The sequence below is a fragment of the Lytechinus pictus genome, chromosome 7 (assembly GCF_037042905.1).
Source record: "Lytechinus pictus isolate F3 Inbred chromosome 7, Lp3.0, whole genome shotgun sequence".
In the NCBI taxonomy this organism is placed as follows: Eukaryota; Metazoa; Echinodermata; class Echinoidea; order Temnopleuroida; family Toxopneustidae; genus Lytechinus; species Lytechinus pictus.
Window position 1 is genome coordinate 16,686,798 of NC_087251.1, and position 18,771 is coordinate 16,705,568.

General features: G+C 35.5%; 1 protein-coding gene across 1 annotated transcript in view; it reads left to right on the forward strand.

Annotated features, from left to right (window-relative positions):
* The window catches only part of LOC129265452 (uncharacterized), a 46,915-nt gene that overhangs the window by 1,468 nt on the left and 26,676 nt on the right, over nt 1–18,771 (forward strand). Inside the window, exons 2-13 of the mRNA XM_064101378.1 lie at nt 6,517–6,609; nt 7,301–7,483; nt 7,957–8,117; nt 9,198–9,273; nt 10,664–10,921; nt 11,413–11,579; nt 12,318–12,424; nt 12,666–12,791; nt 13,433–13,622; nt 14,181–14,368; nt 17,512–17,575; nt 18,057–18,167. Coding sequence (XP_063957448.1) covers nt 6,517–6,609; nt 7,301–7,483; nt 7,957–8,117; nt 9,198–9,273; nt 10,664–10,921; nt 11,413–11,579; nt 12,318–12,424; nt 12,666–12,791; nt 13,433–13,622; nt 14,181–14,368; nt 17,512–17,575; nt 18,057–18,167 — 1,724 coding nt within the window. The remainder of the gene's footprint in view (nt 1–6,516; nt 6,610–7,300; nt 7,484–7,956; nt 8,118–9,197; nt 9,274–10,663; nt 10,922–11,412; nt 11,580–12,317; nt 12,425–12,665; nt 12,792–13,432; nt 13,623–14,180; nt 14,369–17,511; nt 17,576–18,056; nt 18,168–18,771) is intronic.

An 18,771-nucleotide genomic window follows, 5' to 3' on the forward strand; every position in this document is an offset into this window, starting at 1 on the left:
GGCGACTCTCTATCTCTTATCCCACCCTATTTTCTCTTTTTCCTCACTCTCTCTTTTTGCATGCACTCTTCTTTTCCTCCCAATCTTGCTACCTTTTTGTTGTTTTTAAGAAGTGCACTCATTTGCTTATTCAGGTAATTGTATTATAGATGCTTAGGATATCATTTTTTTTCATTTTAATAACTTTCTCAACTCATGTCTTTACTTTCACCTCCTCTCTGTTTCTCTTGCTCTCTTCACCCCCACATTTAATAGCTTCCTCTGTTTCCTTTACCCTTTACCTTCCCCCCTCCCTCCCACCCTCTTAGACTTTCCGACCCCTCCCCTCTCTGAATCTTTGATCACTCTTGCATTGATCAATGTTCTAGAACTACCACGCTTCAGGTATCATTTTTCATTGATGTATGTGTCTGGGAGGAAGCTACTCTGGTGACATTCATGCAGCGCTTGTCTCTTATCTGCCTCTTTTTAGCACGAGCGTCTGTTTAACTGCAGAAACCCAATAGTTCAATGCACATATAATTTTAGAAACCCAACATCAAGGAATCTCTCCTTTCATTTGTTTTTGGTGATAGCTAAAAAAAGGCAAACAGTTATGGCTGCTTTAGAGCTCTGACAGCTAAATAATTTCTTACATGTTATTTTCCTTTTCCTCAAGTCCAAGTCCACCTTATAATACTTATGAATTATGTAAGTTAAGAAGTTTTGAAGTCTGATAGTGCTGAAACAATGAACTGCATATATTGTTTGTATGCAAATCAATGAATCAGTGATGACATATCTTCAGGTTTTAGTGTGATTCAGTTATTGTACTTGCAATTATTGTTTTATTAGTTTATAAAAAAAAAACCTCCTTTGCATCTTAATAAAATACTATTTTGGTTAAAATACATTCCAATACAAACTGCACATGTGCTACTTGTTAGAACAGTAAGAATGGTATGGGTTCCCTGTCAGTTTGATTTGTGATCTCAGTTGGAAGAAAAATAATAGAGAAATTATTCTTTAAAAATTACAATGCATGGGTTATGTGACTTCCCCATTGCAAAGATCTTTTGGAACTGAAAATGAAACCATGGAGCAATTATTTGATTTCCACTTTTCCATCCCCCACTAATTGAGTAGAAAATGAATACTTGGCATTTCCAACCATTGCAAAGTTGATCATGAGGACAGACAATTAATAATTCAATTATTTGCCACATCCCAAGCCAAATTTTCAACTGGAATGGAGGACAGCAGGAGGAAAGGAAAATTTGTTAGATATCAGAACACTGAAAAGAGTAAAAATAAAATAATAAAAAAGTAAAAAAAAAGAAAAGAAAAAAAGTGTAACACCATTGTGCTAGATGATTGCTGATGAAATTGTTAGCTTGAACTCCTTATTGGAAAATGCCAGAATTAGAGTGACAGTATGTGTTTGTGTTTGAGAGAATGAGACAGAGGGAGCGGACAGCGAGACACAAGGCAGAAGACTCACAGACAGATAGACACAGGCTCGCATACAAAGAGAAACAGATAGGTTTAATTAATAACAGGTTATCACAAAGTTTTACATGTATATAAAATCTATTACAGAAATTAAGATGGAGATACAGAAAGATTGAATTACGCGTAGAGAAATGATAAGTAGAACAGCATATGATCTCATTCATCTATCTTCATAATTTAAAGCTGAAAGTTTGAGACGATGTTCATTCGGTCTCATGCAACTCGTCTTTTTTGCTCCAAAACTGGGTATAAGCTTCATTAAGAAGACAAACCGCAGATATTTTTGTATCAAGCAAGCTTCATTTTAAGACATGACATCACTATCACCTTTTAATAGCAAGCTCACTTCTTGTATTTACCCGCTATGGTTCAAACCTTGTGACATTTATTGTGAATATTGACAATTTTGACTCCCTTGTGGTTGTTATCTCTCTTAGGGGCTGGGGGTATCTGGCAAGACATTTACACAATAAATGTCAAATGAAGAATTGAGGTATAGAGGGAAAGGTGATAAGAATTCATGACGGTATTATAGATATTTAATGTGTGTGACTTTTTAGATCTATGCAATACTTTGAGAAGATATTTTGTAGATTCAGATCCACTATATCTGTCAATTCTTTCTTATCAGAATTTTATTTTTTTCTTAGACAGGTGGTCATTATGCATTTTTTTTTCATTTTATATATAATGCTGTAGGCCTTGACTACATATCCATGATTTAAAGTGATGATTGGAGACACAATCTGTAGTTGTATCATACAGTGATTCTAAATAAGAAATTCTTGTACAAGGCATATTATCAGTGGGTTTAAATTAGGGACTTGCATTATTAAGAGGAACCATTGCATTCCTAGACATCAACTATTTCCATAAACTGTAAATATAGAACCAGTTGCCATGAGGATGAATTGGGATAAATGGCTCTGACATCACTTGATAAATAAAGAAAATGAACTTCCCCCAATATAGGCACATAATCAGCTGTTCTTAAATTTATAATGAAATTTCAGTTTATTTCTGTTTATTGCTCAAATTTGCATGAATAAACTTCCTTTTATTGATATTTTCTGCTGTTTAAAATATCCTGCAGGTATATGTTTATTGCATTAAAATTTGGCTCAGGCTTGTTCACATTCGAGGGAAAGCTTCAGTCTATGGAATTACTTCACACTTTTTAAAACTTATACAGTTATTATTTTCCTAGTCTGAATAGGGGTTTTTCATGCTTCTGGTTTTGACACAGTGTTTCTATTAGGGGGACCCCATTCAGGAAGCGCATCGTAAAGGGATCATGCCTTAGGAAATTGAGCGTTTCTTATTGGATTGTTAATCTCCCTGAACCATTTGAAGGCACAATCCCTGAAGTCCCCAATGAGTTGGTCAAGATCAGTCAAATGGGTTGGGCTCAAGCCAGGATGAGCTAAAAGAGAAACATGATATTAAAAGGAAAAAACGTATTATATCACCTGACAGCGTTGGATCCCAAGACACATTCCTCAGAGGGCCATTGAATTTGATATTTACACCGAAACTCTTTGAATAATATTTGATAATTTGTCATTACATGTGTATAATGTTGAAGGTGTTAACACAATAAGCTCATAATTTTATTTCTACAAGATTGATGATCAGAATCTCAATGAAGATACAGTATATAACTAACAATTCTCAAATCCTTCAACATTAGTCATAATAATGAAAGCTGAGGCAGACTGAGCAGTGTGTAAAGAGAAAGTAATATTTTTTCATTTATGTACTTCTGATATCAGTAGCATTTATGTCTGTTTGAAACTGATCATGAAGTAAAGTAAGGAAGTATGTGCTCTTAGCAGGGGACCAACATCTGAAAAGGCCTCTCTGAGGTTTCATACATTACTATTAATGACACTGGTGTATTGCATGCAGCTTTGCTTTAAACCTCAACTAGAGAGAAAAAAGGATGATATTGGACATAGCAAAAGTGCCTTTAAGATGCATGTTCATTCTGCTACAAATAGGGGAAGTCCTCAAGATTAGGATTCATCCGCATGAAATCATTGGCAAGGGGTGTACATCTATTTTGTAGTTTTATAATGGAGGAAATTAATGCGAGGAAACATAATGTTTATATTGACAATAACATATTTAATCATCAATATAGGATTTCCCTCTTCAATAAATATGACTTTCAATGATTGATGATCACTCTCTTGGTTGTCATTAAAAAGAGAGATACTCACAAGACATCAAATATTGGACATAAAAATCATAAAGGACATGAATCATTAGAATAATGAAAAATATTTAATGTCTCTATTTCAAATCTCATTGAAAAAGTTTGTAGATTATATTGTAAAATAACCTCTTTAAAATATAGGCTTAACATACCTTCTGTCACTGAGCTGCAAAAGATTTTTTTTTTTTTTTCAATACATATAGTTTGGTAGCATTTTAACGCTATTTACTTTTCTTTGATTTTCACAGAGCTGTTTTGCCCATCATAAATTTTGTACAATCTCTGAGAAAATTGAAATGCTGTTGTGGCTGTCATCCATATTAGAACATAGAAGTTCATCTCCGTTTGAGAAGTAATCAGAAATGATGAGTGCATTTAAGGTCGCATTTCTTATTGTTTTTCATTTCATTGACCTTTTCTCGATGTTCACCTTGCAGCTCCCATGTGTTTTGAATAATATTGATAACCCGCTAAGGTCCAAGAGCCTGATTCATATTACATACTTCAGTTCTAGGTACATGGGATTTATTATAGATAACTTTGTTTTCAGCCTCTTGCCATACCCCCAGGAAAGCCTCGCTGTCAGAATTGATACTTGCTGGCATTTATTTTCACCCTTCTACCCCCTCCTTGCTTTGTTTTCTTTCCCCTTCCATTCCCCCTCCCTTCCCCCATCTATGTTCCATTCTTTTCCAAGTTTTTATCATAAGCCAGTGACGAGTTCAAAGTGATATAGGTTAGATTGTGGTATTACACTGGAATAACAGGTGAGTTATGCTCTGTTTAGACAACGTAAAAAATTGAAATCATAACTACACAACAAATTTTTACGATGACAAAACAACAACATACGTATGACAATCAACTCAATTTGCTGTTGATCTCAATCAAATCTTAACTCAACAATTTTGGATTTATATCAAATATCAGAACAAATTTCTTGAGTCTGAACAGACTTTAACAAAATTTTTAGATTAACCTTTTTATCTGCAATCTTGTATCTCAGTCCCAGATACTTTCAGTTGTCTCCCTCTGTTTCCGAGTAACAGTAGTGGATTCTCTTGTTAGCTGCTTACGTCATCTTAGGGGGGTTTATAGCTGCTGGTGGTGGCAAGAACATATTGGTTGGAATTTAAATTTTGCATTGGCTAGATTTTACAAATCAGGGCAAGGGATGAAGGGAACATGTAGACTGAAGGGATATTCTAAGAAGTTGTAATCAATTGCAACAATATTTCATGTCTAGTATAAATGAGCGATTTGTCTTTCAATTATTGATTGCTGACTTGCTTTTTGCAACAAAAGTATAAAATGATTTGCCATTGTTGAAATTTGTCTGTCTATTGTGATTTGTAATTGAAATTTGATGTTAGTCAAATCTAGGTCCATGGCCAAATACTTGTAATGTAAGTTTCTAGAATAAACCCCAATATGTAATTGTCTGTTCTTTGATATGTAACATTTTGTAAATTTGCAAAGGGACTTTTTTCTCAATTCAATTTCAAATTATGTTATTCTTGAAAAATCAAATTATCATCTAGTTGTACTTTCATAATGACTTTGGAATAAGAAAAGGGAGTAACAAAATAAACACTTGATGAATAAGAACCACCTATTCTTTCATTGAGGTTTTATTTTTCTTTTAAATGAATTAAAAAAAAAAATCAAATATCAAGTCCTATTTACACTGCACCTTCACATCAAAGCTCTGTCCATGAATAGCCATTTTCCAGTGACACAATGTCTATTGAGCCACATATCCCCTTCTTCAGGCACATTAGTGACTTTGCAAAAACAGACACAAACATCAACAAGCAAGAGTAACTTTGGATCCCTACTCCACCCTTACGAAACCACCAGCTCCTATAGATAGCAACCAAACGAGTCCCTTATCAACTTGTTTAGCTACTCAGCTTTCATAACTTGGCTTCTGCTAACTATCTTGGCATCCCTTCTTCCTTTATATTCCTTCTCTGAGGCATTGTGGGAAATCGTCTAAAGCACCACCCGTTAGGTAATGTGAATTAGAGGCTTCCGCTTCTGGTTATAGATGTTGCGTCGAGGGCAGTGACACGTGTGATTGAATTTATGTGAGCCTTTCCTGTTCTTGGTTTCCAGTGCTTTATATGATTTGGGTGGTCCCAGGACTGGGCTCTGCCCGCTGCCCATCTCTCTATTTTTTTTTATAAGTTTGCTTTTATTTAGTGCTTCTAATGACATTGTGAAGAAATAAGTGAATTCCTAAGTTTTTAAAAATCGTTTACCATTAGGTCTACTTTTAATCATTACTATACATGGTTATAAAGATCACCTGTCAATACAGTATGCAGTCTTTCTTTCCCTTGTATATAGTTTCTTATCAAAACATCTAATATGGAAGCTTGTCATTAATTTTTCAGGTTTTCATGTTCTTAACATAGTTAGGAATTGATATGCTCAGTCTCCTGTAAAACTTGTGTTGTCACTATTGATCTCTTGGTTAATAATCACTGTAGCTTTGATTTTAAATAACTCTTGTTTTTTTCTTTAAAAAATAAACTAAATTTAGTTTCAGAGCTTCAGGCCTAGGAGATTGTTTTGGTACTGTCTTACCTCATATCAATTTTAACTAGCATCATATTCAGTTCAGGAAAATAATGAGATGCAATATTGTAGTGAGAGATATTTTGTCATATACTCATATTCTCATTTCTTCAGCTGCATATCCTCAAGGTTCAATAAATCCCTTTCCCTAAAAATAACATCAAAAAGACATCAGAGTTTAGAATTTGTCATTTCCATTCTTGTCTTTATCTCCTGTGCTTCAGGTGACGGGATTGGCATTCTCTGAAGATGGAAGCTTCTTTATCGCCGTGGGCAACCGATGCGTCAAGTTCTACTACCTCATGGGCAAGAGTAGGGTAAGTTTACTTTAGGAAGTCAGAGGTTCTAAAAGATAACATCCTCTGTTTATTAACCCACTGTCAATCTGATGGTGCCTGTTCTAAGCCTATCAGAATGAGAGAATTTAGTAGTCATCTGGTTAACAAGTGGAAGATAAGAAATGTATCAACACACAATGAAAGATCCAAACACTTGAATGAGATTAGTCAGACAGATGTCATGAGGTTAGATTTTGTCAAGTTGCATTAATATTGAATGTAACGTCTTTGATGAATGTTGACAAGCTTATAATAATGAACAAATTAGCTTCTGTGCTGAATTATTATTTGTCTTCAGTTTCCTTCTTTGTGCTTTTCTTTGTTCTCTTTCGTTTTGCAAAATCATCACATATACATTGGGGAACGCATTTTCTTTTGAACCTGCCTCGTCTTTTTGTATCCAGTGTGATTATAACATTAATGAAGAATTCTTGTTTCAGATTAGTTCTGTCTTCATAACATTTGTTAACCCCATGTTTTCTTTAGAAAGAAACATTTCTGTATAGATTTGACATACTGTATTTTTTTCCTGCATGTCAACCCCTTTGCTATACCATAGCAATTTCTATTAAAGTTTGTCTTTATATTTACATTTGAATTTTAATTCAAATCTTCCATCAGTACTCTTTGTTTCATGTTTGCATTCATGTCTTCATTCATTCTATCCTAGACAAGACAGATCCAAGCATTGCCAGGAAGATCAGGCATCCTTGGTGAGCAGAGGAACAACTTTTTTGTCAGTGTAGCCTGCGGGAAGGGAGAGAATAGCGACAAAGTTTATGCCATCACACGGTCAGGGTTCCTCTGTGAACTTAATAGCAAGAGACTTCTTGATAAGTGGGTCGAATTGAGAGTGAGTAACAATTCATTCTTTAAGAATAGTTTGGATTTTCAAAGTTCTAAATAATTTCAATGTTGTTATTGTGAAATCAGAAAGAATATAAAGTTTTGAAGAAATTCTATGCATTGACTTGAAAAATAATCCCTTTATGATATTTCTAACTTAATACAGTACAAGAATATTGAGGATTCAGAATATGTCACTGCAAGAACTCAATCTTCCAATTAGATTGATTTTTAATTTTGTTTTAGTTTTTACATTGAAAATGCTGTTGAACTTGTCATAATAAATGAGTGAAAATGTCAAATTAGGAAGTAAGATCTTAAGTTTTATTAATAAAAAACTTGAAGATATATAGTATTTAATATTTTTTTTTAAAACACAATATATTATATTTTAATGCATTATCGAGAGCAAGTACTGCCTCTGGGTGATTTATGTCATTCACTTCCATCTCTTGATCATTTCTCACTTCCGTAATCCAGACAACCGGTGCTCATTCCATAACTGCTGATGAGGAATTTATCTTTGTTGCTTGTGATGGTGGAATCATTCGTCTATTCAATGCCTCTACACTCCACTTCATTGCTACGCTTCCTAAACCTCACTATCTTGGTGTTAACGTTAGTGCTGGGATTGATGCTAGGTAAGTAAATTTAAATGACATGGATGAATAAGAAATATATCAGCACTTGGGACATATGAATCATAGTATTTGAAATGTCTTGCCTTACCCCATAACTCTTTGTGTGATAATGGGTGATAAATGGACAACTTGTTAAGATGTATTATATCAATGAAAGTGACATCGATTCATTAATAATATGTATTGGAAGTTAGAGGGCCTTGTTTGATAAAGCTCAATATAAACCCAAGTGAATTGATCATTTACCAAATTTGTGCAGTAGTCCAATATTTGACAGTTGAGTAACAAGCAATTGAATTGAATTGAATATTAAAGGCTTGCTGGGTCAATTTTAATGATGTTAACACATATTTCAGATCATGTATATATTATATTTACTGGATGCAAGCCAGAAATGTGTTGTAAAGGTCAAGTCCACCCAGAAAAATGTTGATTTGAATAAATAGAAAAAAATCAAACTAGCAGAACGCTGAAAATTTCATCAAAATCGGATGTAGAATAAGAAAGTTATGACATTTTAAAGTTTCGCTTATTTTTCACAAAACAGTGATATGCACAACTCAGTGACATGCAAATGAGACAGCCGATGATGTCCCTCACTCACAATTTCTTTTGTTTTTTATTGTTTGAATTATACATTATTTCATTTTTTTACAGATTTGTCAATAAGGATCAACTTGACTAAACCATATAGTATTAAACAATGCTAATTCCACATGTTCAGGGAGGAATTAATCATTGTTTCACTTGACAATGAGGGGAAAATTAGAATATTTCCTATTTCAAGTAATAAAATACAAAAGAAATAGTGAGTGGATGACATCATCAGTCTCCTCATTTGTATACCGACCAGGATGTGCATATAACTATTTTTTGAAATTACGCGAAACTTTTAATTGTCATAATTTCTTATTTTACATCCGATTTTGATGAAATTTTCAGTGTTATGCTTGTTGGATTTTTCTCTTTTTATTCAAATCAATTTTTTGTTGGGGTGGACTTGTCCTTTAAAAGCATTCAAATGCATCATTTGTTTTCATCATGTGTGAAGTTAAAGTTTCATTTCATATTTTCTTACAGTCACATGTCAAGTCATCGAGACAATGCCCAGTACCCAGATGCTTTAGCTCTCATGTTTGATAGTGTAAATAAAAAGGTAAGAATATTATTAGTCTTTATCTTAATGCTATGTTTGTTCATTCTAGTTTAGTTAAGCTTTTGTGCAGTGTGCTGGTTTTAACCAACAGAGTACCGGAATAATGATTCAAATATCTGTCAGAAATATTTAAGAACTTACTGAAAAATTTAACATATTGATTTATACTTTATATTGTTTGGTATCTTTGTACTTCATTTTTGTCTCACCTGCATAGCAGAGTGAGACTATAGGCGCCGCTTTTCCGACGGCGACGGCGGCGGCGGCGTCAACACCAAATCTTAACCTGAGGTTAAGTTTTTGAAATGACAGCATAACTTAGAAAGTATATGGACCTAGTTCATGAAACTTGGCCATAAGGTTAATCAAGTATTACTGAACATCCTGCCTGAGTTTCATGTCACATGACCAAGGTCAAAGGTCATTTAGGGTCAATGAACTTAGACCATGTTGGGGGAATCAACATCAAAATCTTAACCTAAGGTTAAGTTTTTGAAATGTCATCATAACTTAGAAAATATATGGACCTAGTTCATGAAACTTATACATAAGGTTAATCAAGTATCACTGAACATCCTGCATGAGTTTCACATCACATGACCAAGGTCAAAGGTCATTTAGGGTCAATGAACTTTGGCCGAATTGGGGGTATCTGTTGAATTACCATCATAACTTTGAAAGTTTATGGATCTGATTCATGAAACTTGGACATAATAGTAATCAAGTATTACTGAACATCCTGTGCAAGTTTCAGGTCACATGATCAAGGTCAAAGGTCATTTAGGGTCAATGAACTTTGGCCAAATTGGGGTATTTGTTGAATTACAGCCATAAATTTGAAAGTGTGTTGGTCTAGTTCATAAAACTTGGACATAATAGTAATCAAGTATCACTGAACATCCTGTGCGAGTTTCAGGTCACATGATCAAGGTCAAAGGTCAAAGAACTTTGGCCACGTTGGGGGTATTTGTTGAATTGCCATCATATCTCTATAAGTGTATTGGTCTAGTTCATAAAACGTGGAAATAAGAGTAACCAAGTATCACTGAGCGAGTTATAGTAGTTTTCAAAATCAGCACTGCTGCTATATTGAATCGCGTGATGCAGGTGAGACGGCCAGAGGCATTCCACTTGTTATATTTTAAGTCAATAATTTAGCATACAGATATTTTCCAATTATTGTTCTTACGTATTCTGCCCAGTCACTAGATATTGTTCACAACTTTGGTATTGTTTTCATGTGCAACAATGGTAGTATACAAAAGAGGGAAGTGTTGTGGTTGTAGACTCATAAAAGTTAGTAAAAATAAAACCACTGCAAAAATTTGAGCAGCACTATATGGCTATCTTGCTATGAATGTATCTTGAATCTTGTCATTTCCTTGCACAGCTTACATGTGTATACAACGACCACAGCCTCTACATCTGGGACATCCATGATGTGAAGAAGATCGGCAAGCAGTATTCCTTCCTCTACCACTCGGCTTGCATCTTTGGGGTGGAGACGTACCCGGAGCTGAGCGATGGAAGCAGAGCAGCCCTCCCTGCCGGCTCCTTCTTCACCTGCTCCTCAGATGGGACGATCAGGATCTGGAACATGGATCCCACCATGAACACCACCGTCCTCAAAAGAAATATATACAGCCATGTGAGTTGGGAGCAAATGTCAAGGGTCATGATGATGTGGTTAAATTACTTCAATGAGTAGATTTATCTACCTGTTATGCTAGATTTTCCAAACCTGACCAACATATATTCCACTCGTGCCCATCTACTGACTACTCCCCCATGGCACCTTGTGTCTTAGTTTTATGGTTAATTTTGTTTGAAGTGAAAATATGGATAGAAAGTTCAAACTTTGGTCCATGTTTGTACCTATGAATATTTGCATAAGACATTTAATTGATGAATCATTGAAGGAATGTTGTGCATTGCTCAGGAAAGTTGAAGAATATAGAAAATCCTCAAATGAAAAATCATCTTTGAAATATATTTTTCGTGTTTAAATTACAATGCAAAAATTGAAGCCAATGACAGTTTTACATCTACCTCCTGATGCTGCCTTAGCTCACCAAGTTGATCCACTCAAAGGTTTGACTTCACTTCACCACAATGTAACATTATCTCTTTTGATTATAGGAATTATTAAAGGTGCTCTATGTTGGTGAGGATTCCTTAGAGAATCTACAAGACAGGGACATCCACACCTCAGCACAAGGGGATAAGACAGACATGGAGAAGGGCAAGACTGGGATCAGATGTATGAGGGTCAGCCCTGATGGACAGATGCTTGCTTCAGGTGACAGGTAAATGGTCAAAGGGGTGACTCTTGAAATTCATTATCAATTGATAGCAAATTTGCAATTGACAGATGAATCTTTACTAATGCAGATCAAGATGTACTTCAGTTTGAAAGAGATAGATCAACTATTGATGTTGATTTTGAACTTGAAATTAATTCCAAGGACAGTGTTTATGTAGATAGAGCAAGTTGTTCCTATTATACTACGTGTATGTTACGGTATGGTTCGGCTATTGGGGTACTGTTTCATTAAGCCGTTTGTAGAGTTACACATGACTTTGTGAATGAATGGGACAAGTGTTAAATCAGATTCTATATCACTTTGATTCCCTTCAGCTAAAGTTGAATATGATCTTTGTAGATTACAATTATTTGTTATTCTGAATGCAACTTTATATGTATGAAATTTATTTAGGTTATAGTAAATAAAGTCCAACTTTAATTTGAAAAAAGCAGGCAAAATTTAGCATCAGAACATTTGTCAGTCTTCTGGAACATTCCTGAGGTATGGGTATTGCATTTTTGCATATGGAGGTAAAAAATAACATTTTATTCATCTCATGAAACAGATTTAGTTATTGTAAAAGGTTTTTTTTAGTTGTTTGAAATAACTCAAACCATGATATATACATGTATATAAAAAATTACAACTATCAACAGGGAATATGATTGATTATTATATCTTCTTTTTAACTGCTCACTCTTTATCTTGCTCTCTATCATGTTTTTCTTACATCGTTAGATCTGGTAATGTAAGAGTCCATGACCTGCAGTTTTGGGATCAGCTTCATGAGATAGAAGCTCATGATTCTGAGGTTCTCTGTTTGGAATACACACAACCAAACACTGGTAAGAACCACCACCTCTTTAAATAATTATAATGAGAATAATCATAGTAATAAGAATTGTCATAATAATGATAATAATGATGACGATGATGATGATGATGGTGGTGGTGGTTGTGGTGGTGGTGATGATGATAGTGGATTCGTACTAGTGTGATTGTATTTTCATACCTTAATGCGAATTTAATAAGCGTGCACCTAAAAAAAAAGGTTCATTGTATTGTATTTTTTTGTTGCTTCCACAGGGTATAATCTTCTAGCCTCAGCAAGTAGAGACAGACTGATTCATGTATTTGACATGGACAAGAATTGTTCCTTGGTGCAAACATTAGATGACCATTCGTCTTCTATTACATCGGTCAAGTTCAATCGTAAGTGAAATAAGCTGTGAATATTAGTATATTTAGACAAGCCATGCACTTGCATCGAAATATTTTAGTTAGAAACCAATCTAGTTTGCGTAAGACCTCAGAAAATAAATTGTTATAAGTTTACCGAACTATCAACTGTAATTGTTATGGGTTTTTTAAAGCAAAATTAGGCATTATGAATTTTCTTAATAAATTACTATTTTGAAAAATGTGTAAAAAATTGTCTCCATATGACTTTATTTCATAAAATGGACACAAGAGGAGGCAATTGAATGAATGTAAATTCAGGTAACTACTGTAAGGTCAAATGTCGCTTGTGGTCTATTTTAGAAAATATAGTTTGTGATGAAAATAATATTTTTTTTTAAATAGTGGATTACAATTTCTAATTGCCAGTGGTTGGCAGGTCTGGACTTTTAAGGCTGTGTTGACAAATTTCTATTTTGTTGGAAATGTCTCGCTATTTTTGTCATTTTTATTCCTTTTTTTTGTTGGGGGGGGGGTGTTGAACAAGGCAGCTTTGGGTTTGATGCTATTATATAGATTTTGCTACAAAAATTGGGGATTACCTTTGAGCTAAACCTTCTTTGCGGATATAGATTGTACTATTGCTTCCGAAAATCAATATTCCTCCTATCTAGGACATGGAGAGCAGCTACAGATGATCAGCTGTGGAGCAGACAAGGCCCTCATGTTCAGGATAGCAGTGTATAATCCTGATCTTCAGTTTGTCCGCAACCACCATGTAGTCAACAAGACAACGCTCTATGATCTAGCCATTGACACAACACAGAAGTACATCACTACAGCATGCCAAGACAGGAATCTCAGGTAGGGTGTCTGCAAGAAATGGGGGAAAGGGAAAATGTGAATAGGTAGGGATTATGTATTTGAAATCAGTGTGGAAGGATTATCATATTTCATGAAGTGGAAGGATTATCATATTTCATGAAGTGGAAGGATTATCATATTTCATGAAGTGATATGATGCAACAGTTCATCAGCTCGGTTAGAACCAAACAATAAACAAACAAGGTTTGAAGATGTCCTTCCTCCTTTTTATGTTGTGCCATGCATTGAAAGGAGACTGCAGGTTCAGATATTCCAGCACTGCAGGTACAACTGAACAGGCATCATACATATTCTACGTAAGACCTATAAGCAATTGCTGTACTGCTTGTTTTAGTAACTTTCTGTATTGAAAGAAATGGAAAGATGCTACATTAACAAGCTCCCAATTCTTCACAGAGGCACACAGCATGTACATGAATCTAATCACTACCTACTTTAGATAATTTTATCTGTTCTTGGAAAAAAAAATGTTACTAGATTTGATGGATTTTGGTCATTTGGTAAACCACATATATGATTTATTTTGTGTCAATATAGGATATACAATATAACAAGTGGGAAGCTGAAGAGAACTTACAAGGGAGCCCAGAGTGATGAGGGAACCTTGATCAGGGTGGAGCTGGACCCGTCTGGGATCTATGCAGCAACCAGCTGTTCAGACAAGAGTCTAAGCATCTATGACTTCTACTCTGGGGAGTGTGTGGCTACCATGATGGGTCATTCAGGTAAGAATACCTTCTGTATCTAGCTTGTAGATTGTGAAGGATGCTGTTTATAGGTTAATTGGAAGACATTGGCTAAGTTAGAGATGGACCTGTCTGGGATCTACACAGCAACCATCTGTTCAGACAAGAGTCTAACAGGGATGCCACTTTTCCGTATTTATACGGAATTCCGGCTTTTTTCCTGCTATCTGTCTTATTTCCATATTTCCGACTTTTCCTGTTTTCTGTGTATTAAAAAAAACGAAAGTCCTCCTTTTTTCCCCCCTATTTCTTCCGATTGCGATGCATGTCGATCGACCGAGTGAGAGATATTTCCCCGAGATATTTGCTTTTATACAGTACATAAATTATAAACGCACGCACTGCCTACTACGTTCATTGATTTATGCTTTTATCAAGGCTTTCTGATTAGAATTATCGATATCCTGGCCAATCAATGCGAGCGACAAATTCCAAACGCACGCTCATAGACAAGCACAAAGTAGCGGCACGAATCACGGTATAATAGCGACTGGTAAATACGTCTGTACAGATGATGACGTCATCCAAGATGGCAACTTACGATGACCAACGAAGGAATCGAGGATGACTAAGTTTTGATCATCATTTGAAAGGAATTAGCGGTAACTGCGGTCTAAGGTACGATGTTTCTGAATTTTTATATATTTTCTCGTAAGTTTGGATGTAATTGTCTTTTTGAAATGTGACATTTTATGTACCAAAAACGATCCGAAAATCGGGTTTCCGCCGAATGTTAGATCTAACGTTACTGCTGCATGCTGATACGGATCCCAGGGAGCTCCGGCCCGGAAAGCGGGCCGGAGCTCCTTGGGTTACGTATCAGCTAGCCCCGGCCCGGAGCTCCCTGGGTTAGCTGATACGTAGTCTTTATGTACGGGCCAACAACTCTTCAGTCTAACTATTGGTGAGTGGAGCCAACGCGGTTCAGCTGAACAACCAAAATACAGAGACTGAAGCTTTGGTCTAGCGTTCTATGAGAAACACACAACTAACTACCGTCAGTTTTTCAAACCTAATTGACTTCAAAGTCATCGATCACAAGAAGGTAAGAAACCACTTGGTCCTCCCCCCTCCCCTAAATTTGAGGTGGGGGCGGACCCCCCCCCCCCTCCTAATCTTTTTTTTTTTTTTTTTTTTTTTTTTTTTTTGCTTGTCCAATTTTTTACCTGTGACATGTGTCCATCCCAAAATTAAAGGTGGACCCCCCTAAAAAAAAAAATTCTTGGACACTATCCCGGCCCGCGATAAGTTTCAGTATTTTTGGAGGACACCTAGTGGCATCCCTGGTCTAAGCATCTATGACTTCTACTCTGGGGAGTGTGTGGCTACCATGATGGGCCATTCAGGTAAGAATACCTTCTGTATCTAGCTTGTAGATTGTGAAGGATGCTGTTTATGGGTTAATTGGAAGACATTGGCTAGGGTAGAGATGGACCTGTCTGGGATCTACACAGCAACCATCTGTTCGGACAAGAGTCCAGGCATCTATGACTCCTACTCTGGAGAGTGTGTGGCCACCATGATGTGCCATTCAGGTAAGAATGCATTCATCACAAGTTTGTTTTTATTGCCTATGGGTAAGTACATAGACCTTGATCTCAGTAAAGCTGTTCTAAGAAGTGTTTTAGCATGTATTACTTCCAATGACTGAGTACCAGCAGTGATGGTTCATGTAAGTGAAATATGTTAGATTTAGCTAGGGATGATGTTAGCTACATCACTTAGACTTGCAAATTGTTTTGTAGACTCATGTTTATTGTGTGTGATTCTTGTAAATTTGTTTCAACTGTCTTTATAGGAACGAAAAAGGTTTATTTTTAAAGATGGTGTTATTTGCTCAGTAATCCATTTAGGATAGAAATCGTTCCACTCTGGAAGTACACAGCCACAAGCTTTCTTTAAAAAGAATGATATTTAAATCTCCTCAAGGAAGTGTACTCTAACACGATTGGACAGCCAGGTCAGACCGTTCTGTGCCTCTCAATTGTGTTCTATAAATAGGACAAGAGTTTTCCCAGTTTAAAGATCATCTCTATGATCTATCGAAAGTAATAATTGATACTGATTGGTTTGGACATATCTTGGGCAGATAATCAATCCTTGGCTTTGTGTAAATATCTCCTTGCTTCATTTCCTGGCACATGTCAAGGAAACACGACCCGATAAGAGAGGAAATTAGATGGAGATCCTGTTTGTAGGACATCAACAATGCATGCAGAGCCTCTACAATATTCCTACTTTCTTTGCCATTGCTGGAACAGTTCCATCTGTATGATATCTAACAACTTTGCATCCACAGGACAGCAACTACCTTTTTATACAAACTATTCAATGCTAGCAAAGATTCCATGTGTTGTGTTATCTAAATATGTTGCATCTGTAGGATGATAAATTCCTTTTCCTACAATAATTGGTAAGAAAGGCTTCACTCGTCATTGTATCTAACTGTTTTGCATCTATTGGACGACCACTAAATGTTCCTGTATCTTTACCATTGCTGGTACAAATTCCACTCATCATGTTATCTAGCTACTTTGGGTCTATTGGACAACCACTACATTTTCTTACGGCTTTGTCATTGCTTGGAAAGATAACACTCATTGTGTCATCTAACTACTTTGCATAGGACAGCAACTGCCTTTTCCTGCAGTGTTTGTAATTGCTTGTAAAGATTTCAATCACTGTGTTATTGATAGGATGACAACTTCCTTTTTGTACAGTCTCTGTCATTGCTAGGAAAGGTTTCAATCTGAGTGTCATCGAACTACATTGCATCTGTAGGACAACAATGACCTACACAAATTAGCAAACCTTCGCATTTCACTCGCCATTGATGAGATAACCTTCGATCAGATAATGACATGATCATTCCTTTGTATAAAGCACCGACCGTCAATATATCTACAAACATCTGCACCTCGTTTTGTTCTTCGTCTGTAACAAGATAATGTTCTGTGAGTAAAACGGTTGTTTTTTACTTTGCATTTGAATGTAGAGATTTAGGCTATATCTATCATGAACCCTTGGAGTTATTAAGCTTTTTGTCTTCGCTTTGATATGTTTTCAGTCTGGTTACTCCATAAGCTCTATGACTTGTACCATTTCTATATTATATTTCACAGAGTTGGTAACAGGAATCAAGTTTACCAGTGATTGTAAGCAGCTGATATCGGTGGCTGGTGATGGGTAAGTAAAACCCCTTCTCCATTCTGCTGCTTCCCGCTGGATAAAGTTATATTAATCTTTTGAACCACTTATGGTTCAAGATTTTCCACATTTCTTTTTATGTGGAAAAATAAGATAAGGGAATGTGAAGCTACCTCTCTTCTCTCTTTGTATTTAATAAGCATTTTCTCTTTTTATGTATATTTGTAACACCTTAAATATTTTGCTTGAATATATTTACATATTTTTTTTTACTTATCATATTTTGTACAAGGCAATTGCTTCTTTTCTTAACCCCCCCCCTTTGATCTTGTTTTTTCCAAAATAATATTTCTTTTATCCAATTCAATCTGTTTTAAGTTAAGTTATAGACAAAGTTGCAGATGATTCATTTTAGCTTAAATTTCTATTGAACAATTACAAAGTTTTAATTGATCTTACCAGGCGCGTTTCTTTTCATTTCAGCAGTACAACAAAATCTATTTCACTCGTTTTTTCCCAGTTGTATTTTTATTTGGAAGCTACCGTGGGAGCTCACTCATAATATGAAGGAGAGATTGAAAGAGATGGGAGAGAAAGTTATTGAACCACCGCCAGAATACAACATGCTCAGGTAAAGCCATCTTTCGAATTCTCGTAATCTAAAAAAATCTTTTGTCTGATAAAAGAGTGGTAATTTAGGTTTATGTTTCAATATAGATATTAAACGATTCTCTGATATGTCTGAACAGAAATATGAGGAAGTATATCGAATCATCATCACTGTCATCATCGCAATTAGATAAAGGTCTAACTGACAGCATCATATGTTTAAAATCTTAGTTTATAATTTGCAAGACCATTCCTATATTAAAGGTGAGCACTCCTACACTTTGTGTTTGCTGACGAATAATGCTCAAACACCAGTGTTTGTTAAGCACTCTCAGCTTAATATTTTTATACAAAGTTTGGCAAGAGATTAAAGTTCAATTTGACATAGTTATTTGCATAATGTTGCTCGACCATGTTGGAGACAAAGCTTCAACCCATCTCACCAGCCTATACCAATTTGTAGAGCCTGGTAATATTTCATGATCAGATTGTACGTTATTCCAAGTAACGATAACAAATGACTAAGCCGACTTAAGTACTACCGCACCTCATTATTGAATAGTCTCCTACAATTGTCTGCCTGTTATCATCATTGAGAACTATTAAGAAGCATCTGAAAACTGTTG